Source organism: Ciconia boyciana, chromosome 1 (assembly GCF_034638445.1).
Source record: "Ciconia boyciana chromosome 1, ASM3463844v1, whole genome shotgun sequence".
Taxonomy (NCBI): domain Eukaryota; kingdom Metazoa; phylum Chordata; class Aves; order Ciconiiformes; family Ciconiidae; genus Ciconia; species Ciconia boyciana.
Genome location: NC_132934.1, coordinates 32,640,404 through 32,660,239, shown reverse-complemented (window position 1 = coordinate 32,660,239; position 19,836 = coordinate 32,640,404). Strand labels below are relative to the sequence as shown.

Genomic DNA, 19,836 nt, shown 5'->3' with positions numbered 1-19,836 from the left:
AAGACTGAAAATAATTTACTGGGAAAGAGGTATATACCTTTGATTGTGATTCTGTAATTTGCTATTGTTTAAAAAAGCTAATAACGTGAAAATCATCATTCCTGAACTCAGAGTTTACTGAGTATATTATACTGTTACCCATTCTGAAATACAACAAAGTGAGAATGAGATCCAGCTGACATCAGAAGTTCTCAGCTCTGTTAACTTAGACTCCAGGTCCCAGAGGGCACTGAACCAGGGTGGTTTTTGTTGCCTGAGAAGTATGATGTAACCTAAGGTAGTATATATTTTTTTCCAGAAGCATGTTGTGGATTACTATCATAGTTTGTAGGATATGTGAGTACTAACTGTTTCTATTCTATAGTGAAAATGCTTATGTCATCCTCAGATGTTGTAGTACAGATTCCCTCTGGCTGAAAACAAGCTGGAAAAGAAAGGGATAAAATGACTTGACTGCTTTTCCCTGTATCAATGAGAACACGTACATCTTCAGCATGTGTAAGAGCTAATCTTACCTAGATCAGTAAAATGTCACAGAAAAGCACAGTGAAAGCAGAGAATAATTTCTCTTCAGAAAAGAGCAGAAATACTCATTACTGTCTTTAGATGCCTGCATCTTCTTTAGCAAATCAAAGTTATGAATCAAAAGTAATCAGTCCTGCTATGCATTCACCATGACTATATATGATTGTTGGAAAACAAATGTAATAACACAAAGTCTGTTGTTTAAGTGTTATAGTGCTTAGTCACTCATTTCTTTAGTAAAGCTGAGCTATCATTTTGTTTCAATAGCAGAATATTAGTTTCTCAGAGAAACTGAGACAATTATTTGATTTAGATTTTTATACTGAACATTTGTTGTTGTAGTTCTACTATTACTGTAATTCTGTCCTTAAGTTTATGCACAAATAATAGTGACTGTAAATGGGAGCATGAGATCAGCACTGGCTCTTAAGCCATGATTTTCAGCAACTCTAACTTCAGGGAGAGCTTTGAAGACCCTGTTATTGTGGAAATATATGAAGAAAGCAAAGACAGGTTAGGTGCTTTTTTTCTGATATGAATGTAGAAACATATGGTCCTTGTATAGTGATGCTCACGTATGCTTTTCGAGTTCTGACAGGATCACAGGATCATTTGTGTTATAGTAACTTTTGCTAGAAGTATTCTATCATTCTTCTTGATCTGCTTATTCTTCCAAAAACTCACATTCATGAGTAATTTATGAATACAGTAACCATTTTCAAAACTAGAAAAGTCTTTCTGTGGTTAAAACTAACTACAGTTGACTGACTGAAATAGGATTTTTTAAGAATTATTTGTATAATTTTGGACATCTGTTTTCAGATAGATTAGCTACAACAACAGGAGAATGTGATAGAACCAGGACTTCACATTATCAATCAACCAGCCAAGAAAACTGGGAGGAACATCCAGCATGTAGTCATCAAGGTGGCTTGATAGGAAGATATGTCCCTTATGGAGGGACCTCCTGATTTTCTGTAGATCATAAACCATACAGTCTATGAATGAGCATCCAGTTAACATTCCTCTAGCTGTAGCTGACTTTCCTTATAACATCTGAAAGTCCAAATCAGGGGCTATTATGCAAGACAGACCTGTTCTCTCATCTCTGATCATATTGCCTCAATACCATATTATGTATTTAGAGAATGTTGTGTGACTAGAATCCTTTTTTTCTTCTTTTATTTTGTGGGGGAGGGAGGCTGGAAGCTATGCTTTCAGAGTTGAACACAAAACTGGTAGTGAAATAGCAAGGGTGGGCAGTATAGTGCATCAGACACTTGAGAACCTATAGGGTCAAACCAAGACTGAACCTAAGCAAGAAAAACAAGAAAAAAGTAATCCAGTTTTGCCTTACTCTACCCCTTACAGTGAACTGACAAAGACTTAATTCTGGAAGAGATGGGACACAGAAGAAGATGCCCTTTTCCTTTTCTTACCAATCTCACTCGCTCCTCAGCAAAATATTTTCCTGTGATCACTGAAATCCTTGTTTCCAAATTTCTGATTCTGATAGTACTATTACCTCCAAAGGGACAGTAGGTTATTACCTGCACTAGCCACAATCGTCCTTTGACTATCTTGTGCAGAACAAAAAAACCTGATTATCAAAGGTTTTTACATCTGCTGCAGTTCCTAGGCCAGATGTACAGTTCCAACACAACGACAGCAGAAGCAGTGGATAAATGTCTGCCCTGGCAGTCCTCTCCTCTCCGAGACTGAACTCCTCGGGGCATCAGAGTCCAGCAGACTTCTCCCCACCCTCCCATGGCTGTGGTGAACAGCTTGTGTGTGTACTCACAGAGAACATGACAGATGACGAATCTCTGAGCCAGGGATTATCGAAGCCTTTCATGAAGGAAATCTAAGGTCTAATGTTTCTCCCTTAAATTCAATGTGATTACTAATGGAGACTAACTAAAACCTAAGATTCAATGTGAAATGTGATATAAACAAGTGAAGAACATGTTGAAAGAAGATAAATAGCGCCTTTCAGTGCACTACTTTGTATAAATCTAAGTGTGTGTATTTAATATTTAATAGCTCATCATTAACTATAAACTACTGAACCAATAAATTAGTCTTTTGTGCAGTATTTGCAATGCCTTTCTGAAGTCCAATTATGAAAGTGCTTCCCTTTCCCAATTAATCTGGGTTGTTACTTTCTTAAAAGTTGAGATACTTTATGCATGGTTTCCCTTTTGTAAAACCATGCTGAATATCTAAGCAGTAAAACACAACGGATTACGCAGCGGTATAAATAATGCAGAACTTGAGTGTTAATTGAAGCACAAGGCAAGGCAGAGTCATGGCCTGAACTTTCAGTTGCTACTTGCCAAAGTAATTCTAATTGACCTCAATGGGACTATGCATGTGAGTTCAAATTACTCCTGTGAGTAAACATGAGGAGGTGAGGTCCTTATCACTCCAGCATGTCTGAAGCAGCTTTCTTTTCAGACATGCTGGAGTTTTTCTTTTAAGCATTATTGTTGAAAAAAATTAATTAAAATATTTCAAAGAAACCTAAAATCCTCATTTAAAAATATCTTTTTACTCTGATTTATATCATCTGGAACAAAATTTACACCACTGCAATTTTTTTTCCATAGGTGCTTAAGACACACTACATTTTTGGTTTTTCTTCCCTTTTCCCTTTTGGTATTTAAGCCTCACTCTTTGACTGAGATATGGACGAATGGTTCTTTCTTCAACGCTCCCCCTTCCTTGTCTGACTCCATTATGGAAAAACAAAACCGGAAGAATTAAGCATCTCCCAGTTGTGCTTTCCAATAGAAAATTAAAGTATTGCAAATAGATTACTGGGCCACAGGAGGCACATTGTGGGATATATGATGACAGCAAGGCTTTGAAATTCAAATGTAGCTCTTTTTCTTTGAAATCCTGCCATGGGTGTAGCGCTCTCAGCACTGCCCTGAAGCTGAAACAGCTGCTTTAGTTTCCTTTTACAGTGCTTTACTAATCATTCAGTTGGAAGAGGAGGGGCTCAATTCTATAATTTAGTAACAAGTGAACAAAAAGGCACACTGTACTTGGTGGTTTCCAGACCAGCTTTTGGTAACTCAGAATAATACGAAATCACAAGAATCTTAAGAACTGCACTTTCTGTGATCACGATGCTTCTCTTTCTTAGATGCCCTGACAGACTCAGTGTATTGGAGCATCCAATCAACTTGCACTTAAATATTTAAGGTGGATAAAACTTCAGCTTTTCTCAGCAGTGAAAGTGACCTTTAACATAAGGGTGAGCTACCCAGTTATTTATTTCCTGTGTTCTTTTCTTTTTTTTTTCCCCCGACTGAGGTTGAGTGGGTAATTTAATTAAAGTCTCTTAATTTTTACTGAGTTCCCTTCAGTAAGACTCTGTGTACTGATTCCTCGAGGCCAGCCAGCCAATATATACTGCCTTCCTATTTGGGAAATTTGGTGGCATCCTGCAGTTGCTTCTGGAAACTCTCTTGTTTCTTAATGTTTTACTGCTATCCTGCAAGAATGCAGAACACATCATTGCTTTTCTGGAAAATGTTCTTGTCTGTTGTTTGAACAGCATGTCCTACAGCTTTGACAAGGAAGCAGTGCAAGGCAAAGGCGAATCTCATAACCAGGTGAAAAAGATTTTACTAGTCAGGAGGCCTGAAAAGAAGAGTTAAACTATCAGGACAGCAGGATAAAAATCTCCTCAAAACAAACCAAAAAAAGTTAATGGTAACTATATAGAAAATAGTAAGGAAGATGAGACCACTGAAAACCCAGAAAGAAAAGAGCAGGACAGGTACCAAACTTTGATTATAAGGCATGCATTATGATATATTTATGTCCAATATATACAATAAAATATTACATTGATATTTTCCTGTTTTCCTGTAATACCATTGTTTGATGAGGTGGTTAATGTCAGCTTACATAACTTATTTAACCAATGGAAACTCCTCATTTTAAATCTCAGGCTAGAGATCTCAACTTACATTTAATTAGGATTCCTGAAACAGGTTCTTTGCTAAATATTTCTGTTTGTTTCAATATATACCCTTACTCTTCCCCCCAAAGTTGCCTATTTTCCCCTCCAGTTCGGTTTAATCTCTCTTGTATCCCGAATATTTTGAATATATCTAATGAGGGTTCTCATTTACCTGTTGCTGTTTCCTAGATTCTCGCTGTAGAGAATCCTCCTCCACGTCCCAAACTCTGTGACCTGTACTTCATCAACAGACTTAAACATCTCCTGAAACTCCTGAAAGTTACACTGTCATACTTGCAATAGGTCAGCACAGACCAATATTTTAGAGCACATTATCTCTCACGAGTCAACAGCATAGATTGTCTGTTTTTATAAGATCGTTTTGTGAAAGAGGAAGGACAAGGGTAGGAGAACCAAGTGTGATTTTACGGTACAGCCTATGCCGAGTGCAAACCCAGCTGACAACACACTGCAGAGTCCTCCAGCAAGTTCTTCCCAAGTAAAGTTGTGCTATATATAGCAGCTATCTTGTGTCTGTCTAACAGTGTTGCCAGTCATTACCCTGCAACAATTAAGTGACTCAATCACCAACTCAGGGTTGCTTTTCTTTCCCATGCACACAGAAACAGCTGTTTCACTGCCTTAGGGGTTCCTTTTCTTTGACACCTACTTGGCACAAGCTGTTTGCCAGGCACTTGCTGACGCATTCAGTCAGTTTTGCTGCTGCTGCTTTTTAGTGCTGAAGCCTGCAAGGCTCAAACATACTCTAAGCTGCAAATCTTGCAAAAGTGCTCTGTACATCCACAGATGTGAGGACTTGACTTTTTATGTCACCTTTACGATTCCTAGACAAAATTAGTGTTGCAGTGGGGAGGCAAAGGAGACATCTAGCAAACATGACTGCCACGGCAACACAATGGTAAAAATTACACCCCAGCAATATCCCTGTAAAAGGGGCATAGCGCAGCTTTGTTACTACGGCCCCATCTCCACAAGGATGCTACCAGCAGAACACCAGGCAGAATAGCTAGGAGTACAGTCACAAATTTTAGTGCTCTCAAGCACATTAGGGGCATATTTTGTTGTTCCACTTTTATGAACCACAGTATTTTTATCACCTCATTTATAATTTAGTATTACCTGTCGGGCAAAAACTACTCAAATACATGCTCTTCATTTATATTTGAAAAAAACCACCCTGATATTCCTCATATTCTCTTACTCATCCTCCTGTAAGGTAATTAAGAATCTTACTTGCTATGGGAACACCATTTGCTAACCAGCTTATATTAGGCTTTGGGTTGCCGTTAGCTCTGCAGATCAATGTCCCATCTTCTCCAGGAGACAAGACCAAGTTTCTAGGTGCTGTTATCCAGTACGGGGCAGCTGGAATTAGGAAGAGAAACACAGCAATTGTTTTCCAAAATTATGTACAGAAAATCATAAGGCACAGTCATGGTAACCAGAAGATAATTCAAACAAGGTACGTATAGTTACAGACTTACACTTACGCTGTTGATTTTTTTTAATATAGATATATTTATATATATATGTGATACTCAATGATTAACCGGTAGATTATACTTTGGCTAAACTGAGCTATTGGCTACCCACTGCATTAAAATTCTGAGATAAGCAACAAGAGGCTATTTGTTTCATTTAGGGTTCCTTGCTTCGAATCTAATTTGCCTTTCCTAAAGAAAGTAAAATTTATCTGAGTATGGCATCTGCAGAGACTAGAGTGGTCTTTTGATTAATTTCAGAGATATCCATGCTCACAGGCTGTTAGAAATGAATTTAGGTTTGATTACATAAAATATTTCATGTCAAGGGTGACATTTAGAAATGGAAAAATCCTCAGTCTTGCTGAATTCAATGGGTGATTGCAGTGGGGCCAGATGTTTACTTCAGACAGCTGAAAACACACAGAGATCAACATGGATGGAACACTGTCCTTACCAAAAGATATTCATCTATGTCTCCATCTCTTTTACAATAAATAACCACAAATAGCATATGTTATCACATCTTGCAATTAGATTTCAGATTTTGGATTGATGGACAGATGCAAACAGAAAATTAAACTTCTGCTCTTAAAAAGGAGGTTGAATGTGATCATAAAATGACACTGGTCTACAATAAAATAAATGTCTATTTAGCATGCAAAGTAAGCACTGCAGTTGATTATTTCAATGATTAATTAGCTGTCATTCTGGGTTTTTTGTTTCATGGTATTCAAAACATGCTTACAATTCCTCAATTTGGACAAACATACTGTAACTGTTTTTAGAACTGGTACGACATCATCTTGGGTAAAAAACTTGAAGAAGACAGAAAACCAGAAATGTCAATTAGGAGAGAAAAAGGAAGAAAAATATAAGACCACAAGACAAATAGTAAAATAGAGAAGAGAAAGAATCTGGTCTATATGAATGGAGAAAATAAGGAGATGAAGAAGAGAGATGGGGAGGAAGATACAAAAACAAGGGAAAGAAGCAGTCTAATGACAGCTAATCAAAAGATCTAAAATAAATGTAGCACTGGTACAAGCTAAGAAATTATTTCACTACTGTTACAGTACAGTCTTAATTTAGCCTGTTGCTTTATAAAATAACATATTTTAAAAAGTGGTAGAATTCAGTCAGTTTAATGATTATTTCCTCAGGGGTTTTTTTACCATTATCATTCATCCTTTCAGCTATATTTTATCCTGGAAAGCTTACTTCAATCTTGCATGCTGGACACTGACAATATTACACTAAGGATTATTTTAGTATTACCTTTCACAGTTACTGAAATGACATGATGAGCAGAACCTAATATATTTCTTGCTATACATTTGTAGTTCCCAGAGTCCGCTTCAGAAACATCTATAATCTTGAGAGTTTTCTTAAAGTTTTCAAAAAATGTTCTGTTGGCTGGCAGTTCCCCACCCTCTTTAATCCAGTGGATTACCGGTGTGGGTCTGGAGAAGCAAAAGCACAGATCAAATTTAGGGACTGGAGAAAAGGAAGATGAGAGTTCAATACATTAATTTTTTGAACATACATTTTACAAATAATTATTTTAAGAGCCTTTACCCAGATTTTGGGGCATGTCCAGCAAATGTGCAAAATATGCCAGCATTTGTTTCTAGGAAATGACAAGCCTCACTAACACTGTCAATGGCCATCTGTTCGTAGGCTTAATAATTATAGAATACATTTGTCTGCTGATTAATCTAAAAACCCTGATGGTTAAGAAATGAGTACAAGTGTGTTTCAAATCTTATTGCACTTATACTATTAAATTGATGCTCATGGTGATTTTAAAGGTAGTTTCTAGATAATGACAAGTTATACAATTGTCCTTCATTTAAGCAATACTCTAATGCTTCATGAACGTCATAAATTTTACAGCAGAGCTGTAAGGAGACAGAAGTATTTCCTATGAGAAATGAAGAAAACCATGTCAGTGCTGAGTCAAGTATGGCTACTTGTCACTGCACCACGTCTAAATCTTGGCTATGCCCCTTGGTGTCCACTGAAGTTGAAAGTTGTCCAAACACATGGAGATATACTTTTAATATTACAAGAAATTACAAGGTGTGGCTTACTGAGTAGAATGTCCTGTCTCAAACAGTAATGATTCAAGGCAAATATTCCCTTAGCAGTCTAATATCACATATTTTATAACACGGACACCTAGCAAAGTTGACTTCTAATTATAGTATCAGTAATTAGGAATAGTTGTTTTAAACAAAATCTGAATCTGGCCCTTTGTGGACAACTATGTAAGCTTCCCTCATTGAATTATTTTTTTTTAAAATTACATGACGGCTAAAGACACAAAGCCATATAATGTATAATATTATATTTTTTTTATCCAGCCATTTTATTGGAGTTTGGATTGCTGAATATTTTTATTGCAGGGTTGTCAAAAAGCATGTAACTATATTGCAGGTGAAGATTACCTGAGCTGATGCTACTCCCACTCATAGGTGTGGTTTTGCTAGTGGTGCTGATGCAAAGGCACCTGAGCAGACCACAGCTGAGACAGAAATACTGCACTGATGCTTGTATCAAGCTGTGTCAAGCTGTGCATGAGCGTGCCCTATGGAGCTTATGCAAGTGAATACATGTGCATGATGCTGTGCTGCATCATTTGCAGTTATTTGCTTTCCTCATGGCTACCTCAGAGCACTCTGCATTATGTGCTTTTGTGCACTGTAAACATGTTTACAGTTCCTGAAATAGGTACTAGCACTTCTGCACTACCTAATCTATTCTCAGATTTCTACCTGAGAATGAAATTGATTTAAGATCAAACTAGTTCATGAAGTTAAATTGCTCTTTAGTCATTTTCTACTTGCACAATAACCAGCAGAAGCAAACTTGCATTACATCAAAGAAACAAGTACCAATTAAACTCAATTACAATGAGAAATTGGATGTAAGGAGCTGAAGGTATGTTCTAACAACTCCCACCTAGCTGATCTACTAAGTAATTATTAGCATATATGAGCAGCTTTTTCAGATTAGACCAGCAGATTCTTATCTATTTTTATATAATTTGAGAGCCTGATTGCAAATTTAGGAAAAAAACAGAGGCTTGATTCCTGAGTGCAATTCTGCAGATGTGTGTCCAAGGTTACCCTATTGGTGTTTCTTCCTTGTGTCGTTTAAAAAAACAATGGTACAACCTGAATGCTGTGCATAGGGTTTGGGGAGATCAGAAGGCAGAGGCCGTAATATTTATGTTCATGGTCAGTTTTAAAATCTGCTGATGCCCAAGTAAATGGTGGACTTCCTTAAAAGAGCATTTTACATTTCTGTTTCATTCCATTGTACATTTCTGTTTCGTTGAAATACCTAAGCTTATACAGTGGTAACATTTTAAGCACCTCTGAAATGTTTCCCTCTGTTTCTGTATTTTTATTTAGAAAAAACACTGTCTAAAAAGTAACTCACAATCCTGCTGCAATGCACTCCAACAAAAGCACATTTCCTCTGAGTTCCACTTTGGTACTTGTGCTACCTGTTGGTGTTAGAAGAATTGGTTGCCTCTCTGTAACTGGCTTGGCTGGAACAAGAAAAAAATAAAATAATTAATGTCTAAATTTTATTTTAATATTTATTTATTTATTTTAATATTGATCAAATGCGTACATCCATTCTCACATTTTGGACAGAGATTTTGCTCCACATTGGTCTTTTAATTAAAAATCATTGTGTTACACAACTACACAGTTCAACAAATCAGGTTTTTGACAGACATAACATATCTCAACCTGTTAAATGCTATAATTTTGAACACATACATGAAAAATGTTATTATTAAAGTCGGGAGCAATTGATACATAGTTTTTACATAAGCCACTATGCAGCCTGATGGATGGATGCTGAGCTTTAATCCTAAACAGCCCTTATTCACTTCAGCAGAACTATTACAGGGAGTAAGAGGTCACTGATGTGAGTCATAGTGCAACACTGAAAGTTACCAATTATTTCTAGTCTTCTATCAAAACACAAATAAAGCAAAGTTATTGTATTCAGAAACATAAACCAAGGGGATAAAAGGTACACTCCACTTTGCAATATGCTTTGTTTAATTTTCTAGACAATGTGAGGCATCTTTTCAGAAGTTAAGCCTTGTATTCTCCTCTTACTATATATTTAACTTTAATTCAAGCTGTTCCCCAGTCTGGTAATAAAGAATCATTGATTACCCTGCAAGAAATAACCACTGTAAACAGACAGGTATAAATATAAGACCCATTTCTGACATTATACTCTGTTGGCTTTTGAAGTATTATGGTAGTTCATATGCCTTCATTGAAGTCAGAATAAGAGTACTTTCTGTAATAACAGAGTGCTTTCTGTAAATACTCTAATGTTCTTTTATAGCAATTTTAAAATATAGGATTAAATTGCTCTAAAGTGCAGTAGCAGTCTGAACCATTACAGTAAATTATTGTATTTTTTCTAAATGTGAGCAGAAACATAATAAGCTCTTCTTTATTAGGGTACAGGATTTACTGATAGATTAACATAAATAGAACACTTAATTTTGATCAGTATGTGCTATGAATTCCTTAAAAACTAGTACGTAAACAACTTAAAGTTGGGAGAAAAGGGCCGTCTAGAGTGAGGAACACAGTTGATAGTCACAAGCAATAACTAATCTACCCAATTTCGGCCCTGCTAAGGACTGCTGACTCCTTTTGCAAGACTATGAAAATTCAGAATTACCTCTGGTATTTCTGAGTTGTGAGCCAACCGAATGGTGTTTTCCTCACTAATTGCAGCTAATATATAAGTCTGTGTTCAGATACATATTTCTTGTTTGTTCCTGAATGACATCTTATTTTTATGCAGAGAATTAAAATATTCCCTGCCCCTGTTTTATTTTAGATTCCCATAAGTTATGGTTTAATATGTACAAAGCCTCATTTGACAAGGAAAAAGACAAAACTAGAAGAAATATCATGTATTTTCTATCTATCTCACACAGCATCAAATGGAGAGTCTAGAACCTCAAGTGTTACAGTATCAATGTTGCTCCAAAGTCAGCCTTGCTAAACACACATACACCTGTTTGGGAGGATTTAATTCACAATATACAAAAGACCATTAAACACAGATTAATGTAAAGATCAGCTTAAACACCAGACAAACAAAACTCATCTTTCCCCTACAAAGTTATTTATACAGATAGTATTAAAGTGTTTAGATTTTACACTTATGAAATATGTTAAAAATGAATGGTACATTCAATAAACTATTAAATGTGAAGTGCATCTGTTAAATGCTTAATTGTTATTATGCAGCATGTGATATTGAATAGTCCTAGTGATAATGAACATATCAAACTACTAGTTAAATTGGAGGAAAAATATAAAAAAGCAACACAGTATAGAAGCAATCAAATAGACAGTTTTTAAAATCTGCCCCAGTGTGAAAGGACTTATTTATTATAAGAGTTTACGTTTTTTAGGAGCTATATGTTACAATAACATTGAAACATTAAATATTTGAAAGGATCACACTGTGCAGCTCCTTTCTAAACATGTATTATCACCAGCACTAATAGATACCTTTATTAGAAACCGAAAAGGGAACAAAAGGTTAAGTAGCCATGGAGGTGAAGTTAGTTAACTAAATGCTACTGTGAAACAGGGAATATCAGTGGGGACCAGTGTAACTCACCACCATAAATATCAGTGTCACTCAAATTAGCAGCTATAGTGTCATTCAATGAATCCACTGAAATAAACAGAATATAATGAAGAATGCATACAAGAGGGATAAATCAAAGTACTGGGAATCAAAAGGTGATGATATGGCCACGGTGAGTTAATCAAATGATTGATTAATTTGTTTCAACAGTTACAATAATCATAATAATTTTATATTCTTGGACATGAAAATCATCTGAAAACTATTACTTTTTACACTGTATTTTTCCAATATTTCAAATCTTACAAAACATTTTTTCAAATGACAAAACCTTATAAAGGGAAAAAATGACAGCTTTTAAAATGAATTGTATGTCAGGAAAACTGGAGATTACATTTTAAGTTTATACAGTAATGTAATTTCTTATTCAGAATTAAAATGACAAAATTCCCTAGCATAACACTACTTAACTTTGGAAAATAACTTGAGAATTCTGTATAGATACTATGTAAGTATGTAATTAGGTAATGCAATACCTACTTGAAAATACTTTTACCGAAATGGGTTGTTTCTGCTGTATAGTTTGCGTATGATTAAATCTTGCATAGCAGATATAGTCCTCCCGGGTGTCTTCTGGTTGTACATTAGAAAAATAAAGGTCTCCATTTAGACCTTGGGAAACTCTTTCACTTTGAGGCAGCCTTTGGAAAGCTAAGGAAAAACAAGAACACATTTATCTCAGTTATAATACACACTCCTTTATTATGATCTGCAGACTCCACATTCGCTTGAGTACGCTGTTTGTGGGTTTGTAAATATATAGACCTTTCTAAGTTTCCTCTTGAGCTCCCTTGTCTTCCCATTCTTCCCCAGTGTGTTAATCTACAACTTACATTAAGATCTCCAGCTGCTTTTGGCTTCATGCGTTTGGGCTGCATATCTGCTTGTTTCTTCATTTCTACAGAAATGGAAATTCTTTGAATTTTAACTTAGAGGGAAACTCCACCATCTGTGGTCTTGGTAAGCAATGATCAACTATGTAGAAAAACTGCAAAAAGTAAACTAATTCTGCATAAAAAACCAAACTCACCATTATCCATCCAAAATATTATAGGTGGTGGTAAGCCAACAGGAGGTCTGCAGTGTAGTACTAGTGAATCGCCTTCTCGAACCTGATTTGGTTCTAGTTTTTCTTTTGTCCATAAAGGGGATCCTATAGAAAGCAATTTTAATACACTTACAAACTATGGGTTGCCAAAAATTCCAGAATTTAAAGAAGAAATGCACATGCATCAGAATGTTATCAGAACATCAGAACTACATGCATCAGAATATTAAGTCCTATCATGTTTACTAAAGATTGAATTTTTGTTCTTTTTTATGTTTTCTTGGGAGAAAAGTAGGTTTTCTTTAAAACATTTTTTACAGCAATTATTTGTTGAAAGTATAACCAACTGATTCAAATTATTTTGGCTACTCATTAAAGGTTCTGTAACAGTCTTGGAAAGTTTTAACTATGATAATGCAAAAAAAAAAAAAAAAAGTGATGCACTAATTTAGACAAAAAGGTAGACTTTCCTGAAACAGTATGATACACACACAGTTTTATTAAAACATGTGAGAACAGCACATTTTAAGCTGAGAAGCGTGAAAAACTGATCTGAGATAAAAATCACATAAAAAGCTGTAGGAATAGCCTACCATTAATCAAAATTTTTTAGCTTTATCTTCTTTTTTGTCCCAATCTGTTCTGTATTAAAGCTATTATAAAAACTATGGAATACATGCATCAGAAAGAGAATAAAAATTGTCCTCATCAATGATGTGCATTAAGGATTTAAACATTTTATTTTAATTGTAGCGTCATATATACAACCCAATTTTAAACATCACAGTTCATCCAGACATACAAAAAAAATCAGGAGAGCATTTTAGTTATTAAGTTTTCCAAGGAACATAGGAGAGAACATGCATTACATTATTAAATCTGAATACCAGAAACTATACAATACCTTCTAACATGATCACTTTGATGATTAAATTTTTAAGACAGGAAAAAAAACCCCCGAAACATTCATAAGAAAATAAGCAAATTGAAGTGTTTCACATTTTATGAACATTAAGAGCTTCACTTACTAGAAGGCCTTATAACAATATTGTTGGAAATGGCTGCTCCTCGTTCATTCCTTGCTGTACACTGGTATACTCCTTCATACGCTTCTGCCTTCCCACCATTCATAATATTGATCACAAGGGTCCCTGAATTTGGTTTCATTGTTACCTGTGCATCTTTATCTATATCAAAATGAGTTCCATTGCGTGTCCAGGAGAAGCTAAAATAATAAAAACAAAAAGAAAAGTTTCTTCTTCATTTGCCTTTTGTAGATTGTACGGACAGAAAGAAGAAAAAAGTAATTTTCAATAATACACGGTATTTTTTCTTTAGCAGATAAGTAAGACTTGTTTCCAAACTAAATTAACTAATAAAGTAATAGAGCACTTTTAATATAAGAAATCTGGCAATATTTTAAGATAAAAGGCTTGGCTGAACTTGTTAACAGGATCCATTTCAAAGGCAATATTTAAAAAAAAAAAATTACATTAAAAGATTCTGAAGTTAATCGTTTATGGAAAAGAACTGATTTTCTTTCTACTAAAGATGATACAGTAACATCTGTGAGAACTGATATTGCTAAAGCTGCATTAGCATTTCCATTATAAAACCTATTGTTGAAAGGGTTTATAAACCTGCCTTTAAAAACTTGCTCTGGGCTGAAATGTGTCATCTCAGGTCCCAGCAGGAGACCATTTCTTTTAATTGGTTTGGCCATTTTAAAGTAATGCGAGTGAATTAAAGACTGTATGGTTAGTTTGATTTATTTTCACTACTCTAACACAAACAACCATGATTCTTTAAATGAAATTTTGCAGTCTGATAGCCCATAATTAATCTAGTAAATTTATACTGGTGTTACTCAAAGCAAGAGATGTTTTGAAAAGTAGTCACTAAAAATTAAGACTATTAGAACTCATTAAAAAAAAAAAAAAGCAGAGATTCAGTCTGCAACTTATACTACCATAAACACCAATTTCTTACATGTGCTTTGTTAATGGCTAAAAGTATAGTTACAGAGAACAAGACCAACGCCCGTGAAGTGCTGAGCACTCACAGGTTCAAATGTTGTGAACAGCAGTTTTCCTACTTGTTACACTTCTGCTTCATAACCTTAAACACAAACACTATATATACTTACTGTTTGAATGCTTCCTAAAAGTATAAACATATACAGTACTAGAAAAGCTCAAATTTTAAGTGACTCAAATTGTGTGCTGACCTTCTGCAGTAGGAGGGCAAGACTGGGCATGCTATTTGCATTTTGTGGTGGGGAAGAGCAGAAGAACTGGACCTGACCAGCAGCACTGCACCACACTGCAGTGCTTTTGGGAGGACTAGTGCGCATACTGAACCAATAGTGAACCTGTTTCTTACGACTTTGCGGGTGAAGCTGCAGAACGTGGGGTTCCTGTAATCCTTTGCCACCAATAACACTGAAGGATACAGGGAACTGTAATGTAGTTTCAAATGAGAGGTGACAAATGTGGTACGAAACCCTGAATTTGAGATACATGAAAGTCAGAATCTTTGCTGCTCAAGCTATAGGTATCCATAAACCTTTATGCCAGCTGCTCTCCCCAATAAGAAGTTACCCTGTTTTAACAAACAATTCACACTCCGGGCTGGGAAAGTTCATCTTCAACTTCAGAGCTTTGAAGCAGCTCAAGTTCCAATATGCATTTTCACATCATCAAGACTGACGGACCAGACTAATTATTGAAATAAATTATTTGGATGTCATATCTTTAAAAATAAGCAAAACTAAGCACAAGCTTATAAAACTCATTAGAAAATTCTGCACTTAAATCCTGTCACTTCCTCTGTAGCAGGGGAACAAAGCAAGATACAGGTTTGATGGAAAGGTGAGGCTGTACAACAGAGAGCCCTGGCACGTGACTCAGATATGTCAGTGTCACGGACAGTGCTCTTAGTCTCTCAGGTAAATCCAACACAAAAAAGGCCTTCAAGAGAAACATCTGCAGAAGCACTACAGTTGTCCCAAAGCGCACAATAATAATCTGATCCTCCAGGTCAACACCCAGACTCTTAAGAATGGCATTGTGCCTGCTAAATAAAAATGCTGGTAAACATAGCAGCTTTATGGCACTCCTACCATTAACAGAACACTAGAAAAGTTGACAGTATCCCAGATAATCTCCATCTTCTCCATTCTGCTGCCCAGAATGATCTCAAGGCATGGTCATAATGATCATGATCCCAAGGCAACCAGAAGTAATAATGTAGAAAAAACCCTGGTTATTCAGAGGAAGTACATTTAATGAGCTCTGTGTGCGTCTGAATGAGCAATTATAGACTGACCGTGTAAGTAAGCTGAAACATAACACTACCAAGCACAGAGAGATGCACATTTCTCTTTATAGTCTCTGAAGTCAGAAGCAGTTACTAGCAATGCCAGAATGCATCACGGCTCCTGCTGTTTCCAGTCCAGGTACTCAGTATTTGGAATAAGTAGTTTTCAAATATTTCAAGATACTGAAATAGGGCCTTAAAATGGAAGACGATCAGGAATCTGATCTATACACATGGTTACCATTTCTGCCAAAACCAAAACTTGAGGCTATTAAATACACTTGGTAAATCAAGGCTACTGATCATTAAAACTGATACACATTACATAACTTCCAAAAAAATGCTTATGTATTTCAAGATGAGCCTCGTAAACTGGAATGTTTTACAAAACATTAAATTTGAATTTATTAGTGTTACTCTGAATTTATTCAACGTCCATTCTTCTTAGACACTATGCCTAAATCTGGAATATGATCCAGTTCATAGTATGGCAGGCCTCTTAGTGCATTCCATGGGCATTTACCTATCTGCTCTTGTAATAGTCGAGTATTATTTTATTGTTAGAGCTTTGAGGAGAAAAAAAATACCACAGTTGTGTGATGATTATAGAAAAGCTTAAATGTCAAGTATGAGAAGAGTCAAGTTTATGCCACTATCTGGTAGCTGTTTAAATTACAAAGGTAGGAGTGCGTGCATGTTTCTGCATGTGCAAGCACATACATATGCATATACTTGTTAGTTTACAAAAGTTACATTATGTTCTCCTAGTTTTCCTATGCTGTTAGGCCAACAAAAGCAAAACAAAATGCTACTAACCTAGGAGGTGGCTTTCCTTTTGCTTCACACTGTATTACAATATTCTCTCGAGGGTCAACAATGTAATCTTTTGGAGATTGCTGAGTTATCGTAGGAGGTTGCGACACTTCATTATGGAATATAAGAAACAGAGAGGAATTTAACAATATTTTCAAAGTATCAGCAAGATAGTTTTGTAAGCAGAGAAAGCAGAATTGCAATTAGCAATCAAATCATTGACAGAAAAGTGGGATTAAAGTATCCTTTCTATTAGGAGGCTGAAGCCCTCTACTCTTGTAAATCAGTGTAGCTATACTAACTTCCAACTGAGCTATGCTGATTTACAGCACATGAAGATCTTGGCCAAAAAGTCGAATGAATGTCATTTCTATGTGTCAGATTTCAAGATTTTCAAAAAACCAAAGGACAGTTGAATTCTAAGTCCAACATACCCTGAATGAAGACTTGTGAGACATATACCCACACAAAATGTTTTTTACCACACAGAAGAAAGAAAAGTACATTGCTTTGTATTTCTAAACATTCTATGTATTTCCAAATTCTCTACGGGTGTAAACTTTTCACACATTTATTGTGCTCAACATATTGAATTAATATAAAGAGCATGCTTTTTGGAACTACTTTTCAGGAGTAAAAGATGTGTTACAACTAAAACACTGTAAAAAAAAGACAAAAATAGTAACTAGTTTCCAAAAAGAGTAGACATGTAGGAAAAGTCTAGTACTGGTTCTCCTTAAAAAACCCAACAAAAATATAGTCAATCTTGTGAATTGCCCCAGGAGAAACAAACATTTAACATTTATGATTTATCAAGTACTCGAGAAAGAGTAACACAAAACTGAATTTATTCACCTGACAAAGTGGTTGGTGCCTACCTATTTAAAGTAATTTATAATCTGTTACATTATCTATGCCAATTTTTGCATTAAAAAAATATCCTGTTTATGATATTAAGATAGTGAGAAAGGTGTCTTCCTCAACATTATTCATCTGTTTATAGTTCAGTGTCATCTAAAGGAACCAGTTTAATAACATGCCCGTGAACATCCCTGTCTAATGTTGTAAATTGTCTGTCCAGCAATACACTTTGCTAGTACTCTGGGGTCATTTCTAGCCACTTTAGCAAAATATTTCAATCATTAGAGTTAACTGTGTTCTCATGCCTCACTCTAGCCAGTTAAAATTGTAAAACTGGGATTTTTATTTTAAGTCTTCCCTACCATTATACATTAAAGTACTCTGTTGCACAGAAAGAGGTAGCTGTCTGTAAAGCCCTACGCACAAGAAATAGCCAGGAAAAAAAAATCAGATAATGGAATCATAACGAGATATAGCAGCTACGCAGAACAGAACAGGCCATGCAGAGCTGGGTTTTGCTCCTCTTCCTCGCTGCAGAGAGGAGAGTGCTTAAAAGAGGATGGTGACATTTTTTACATGATGACGACTTTTTGTGTATTTCTTTAGAGAGGCACTTTGAAGCCGGTCCTTTTCCCTCTCAGAGGCATTTCTCTGGGTCAGTACACGTCAGATGCTTACTTGGGAAAAGCAAGCACACTCTGAAAGGGGACATGACATGAACACTGCCCAACATACAGCATATTCCATCTGATGCACATCAAAGACCTGAAGTCTCCACCCCTATGCTATGCATTGCACTTAAAACTTACTAAATTAACCATGACAGTAGAGCTGAGTTAGGAGATCCCATAAAAGATAAGGTCTACTTAAAGAACTGTATCCACTGTATCCACTTAAAGAACCATCCACTTAAGGATATAAAACTATCTCCAACTAGGACATGTAAAATAGTATATAAGTACATATATTCCAATGAATTTATTTTTTATCAAATATATTTACTCCTGAAAGTAGTAATAAAACATTGCTCATGCTGATATTGAGTAAAGATTTTAATGTTCAGATAGCACACAATCAAAAATCACACAATTAATTTGTTCAAAATATCAGAACACTGATTTATGTACAGTAGTATTTTCTGAACACTGCATGCACAAAACATTTAGCTACAGCAAACCAAATTATCAACTAAATGTCAGAATCACACATTTTTGGACTGCAAATTCAATTTGCAACACAACCAGTATTAATTTTCAGCAGCACACAGCCTAGTTTTTGTGGACAGGAACTTACATTCTTCTAGAAGTTTTGCTTTTATTCCCCCATCAGAATCAGCAGTTGAATGGACAAATGGAGATTAAAGAGAAACATTTGTTAGTTAAAAGAAAATTAGCATTTTGAGAGGGAAGATAAGTATCTCTGACAAGTACATTGGTCACCATTAAAAAGAAAACATTTAAAACATTTAGCACTGTAACCCATGCAGTGATGCCTGAAATTCCAGTCATGGTTTCCATTGTGTCAGATATTACTACATTTATCTCAAAGCTCATGGTATGAGAAACTTTTCTGAAGTGTTGACTTTTTAAGGGCAACCATGGTATGTGATTTTGGACTTGCAAGGACACAAAACACTGATAGTGAGGAGACAGCAAATCAGAATTAATGGAGTGCACTGCCCTCATGCTGCAGTCAAAATCAATCCACCCATATGAGCATATGGAAGAACCAAAGGAATGCTTCAGGCTAAAATTACTCTTACAAAGACGAAAGCACCTAATTCTACTCAATAGACATGCAATCCCTTTTGATTTGAAAAATAACTGAAAAAAAAAATCATCTTACTTGTCACATCTTTATCGTTTACTTCAAATATTTTGCATATATATCTCCTCATCAATAATGTTTCAGAGCAAATCAAACTGCTTTTGGTCAGATATATTGTCAGTCATCCTTACCTACTTTGAGACACTGACAAGCATAGGAACTGCTAACCTGGATGAAACCTAAAGGTTCAACTAATCAAGTATGTTCTCACCACCAGGTCTCTGTGGTGGGTATGTAGGGAAGACCCACAG

The 19,836-nt window shown here is 35.7% G+C and overlaps 1 protein-coding gene across 29 annotated transcripts in view; it reads right to left on the bottom strand.

Annotated features, from left to right (window-relative positions):
- NRCAM (neuronal cell adhesion molecule) overlaps positions 1-16,979 on the bottom strand; it is a 65,243-nt gene extending 48,264 nt beyond the window's left edge. For 14 of the 29 annotated variants that reach the window (XM_072872983.1, XM_072873761.1, XM_072873153.1 and 11 more), the window contains exons 1-8: positions 16,901-16,979; positions 13,795-13,991; positions 12,749-12,871; positions 12,199-12,369; positions 11,689-11,745; positions 9,451-9,562; positions 7,282-7,466; positions 5,756-5,887 (exon numbers count right to left, since the gene is read on the bottom strand). In XM_072872983.1, coding sequence (XP_072729084.1) covers positions 5,756-5,887; positions 7,282-7,466; positions 9,451-9,562; positions 11,689-11,745; positions 12,199-12,369; positions 12,749-12,871; positions 13,795-13,933 — 919 coding nt within the window. In that variant the 5' untranslated portion in view covers positions 13,934-13,991; positions 16,901-16,979. The remainder of the gene's footprint in view (positions 1-5,755; positions 5,888-7,281; positions 7,467-9,450; positions 9,563-11,688; positions 11,746-12,198; positions 12,370-12,748; positions 12,872-13,794; positions 13,992-16,900) is intronic. The other 15 variants (XM_072873239.1, XM_072874433.1, XM_072872895.1 and 12 more) reach the window with 2 other exon arrangements.
- Between the last annotated feature and the right edge of the window lie 2,857 nt (positions 16,980-19,836).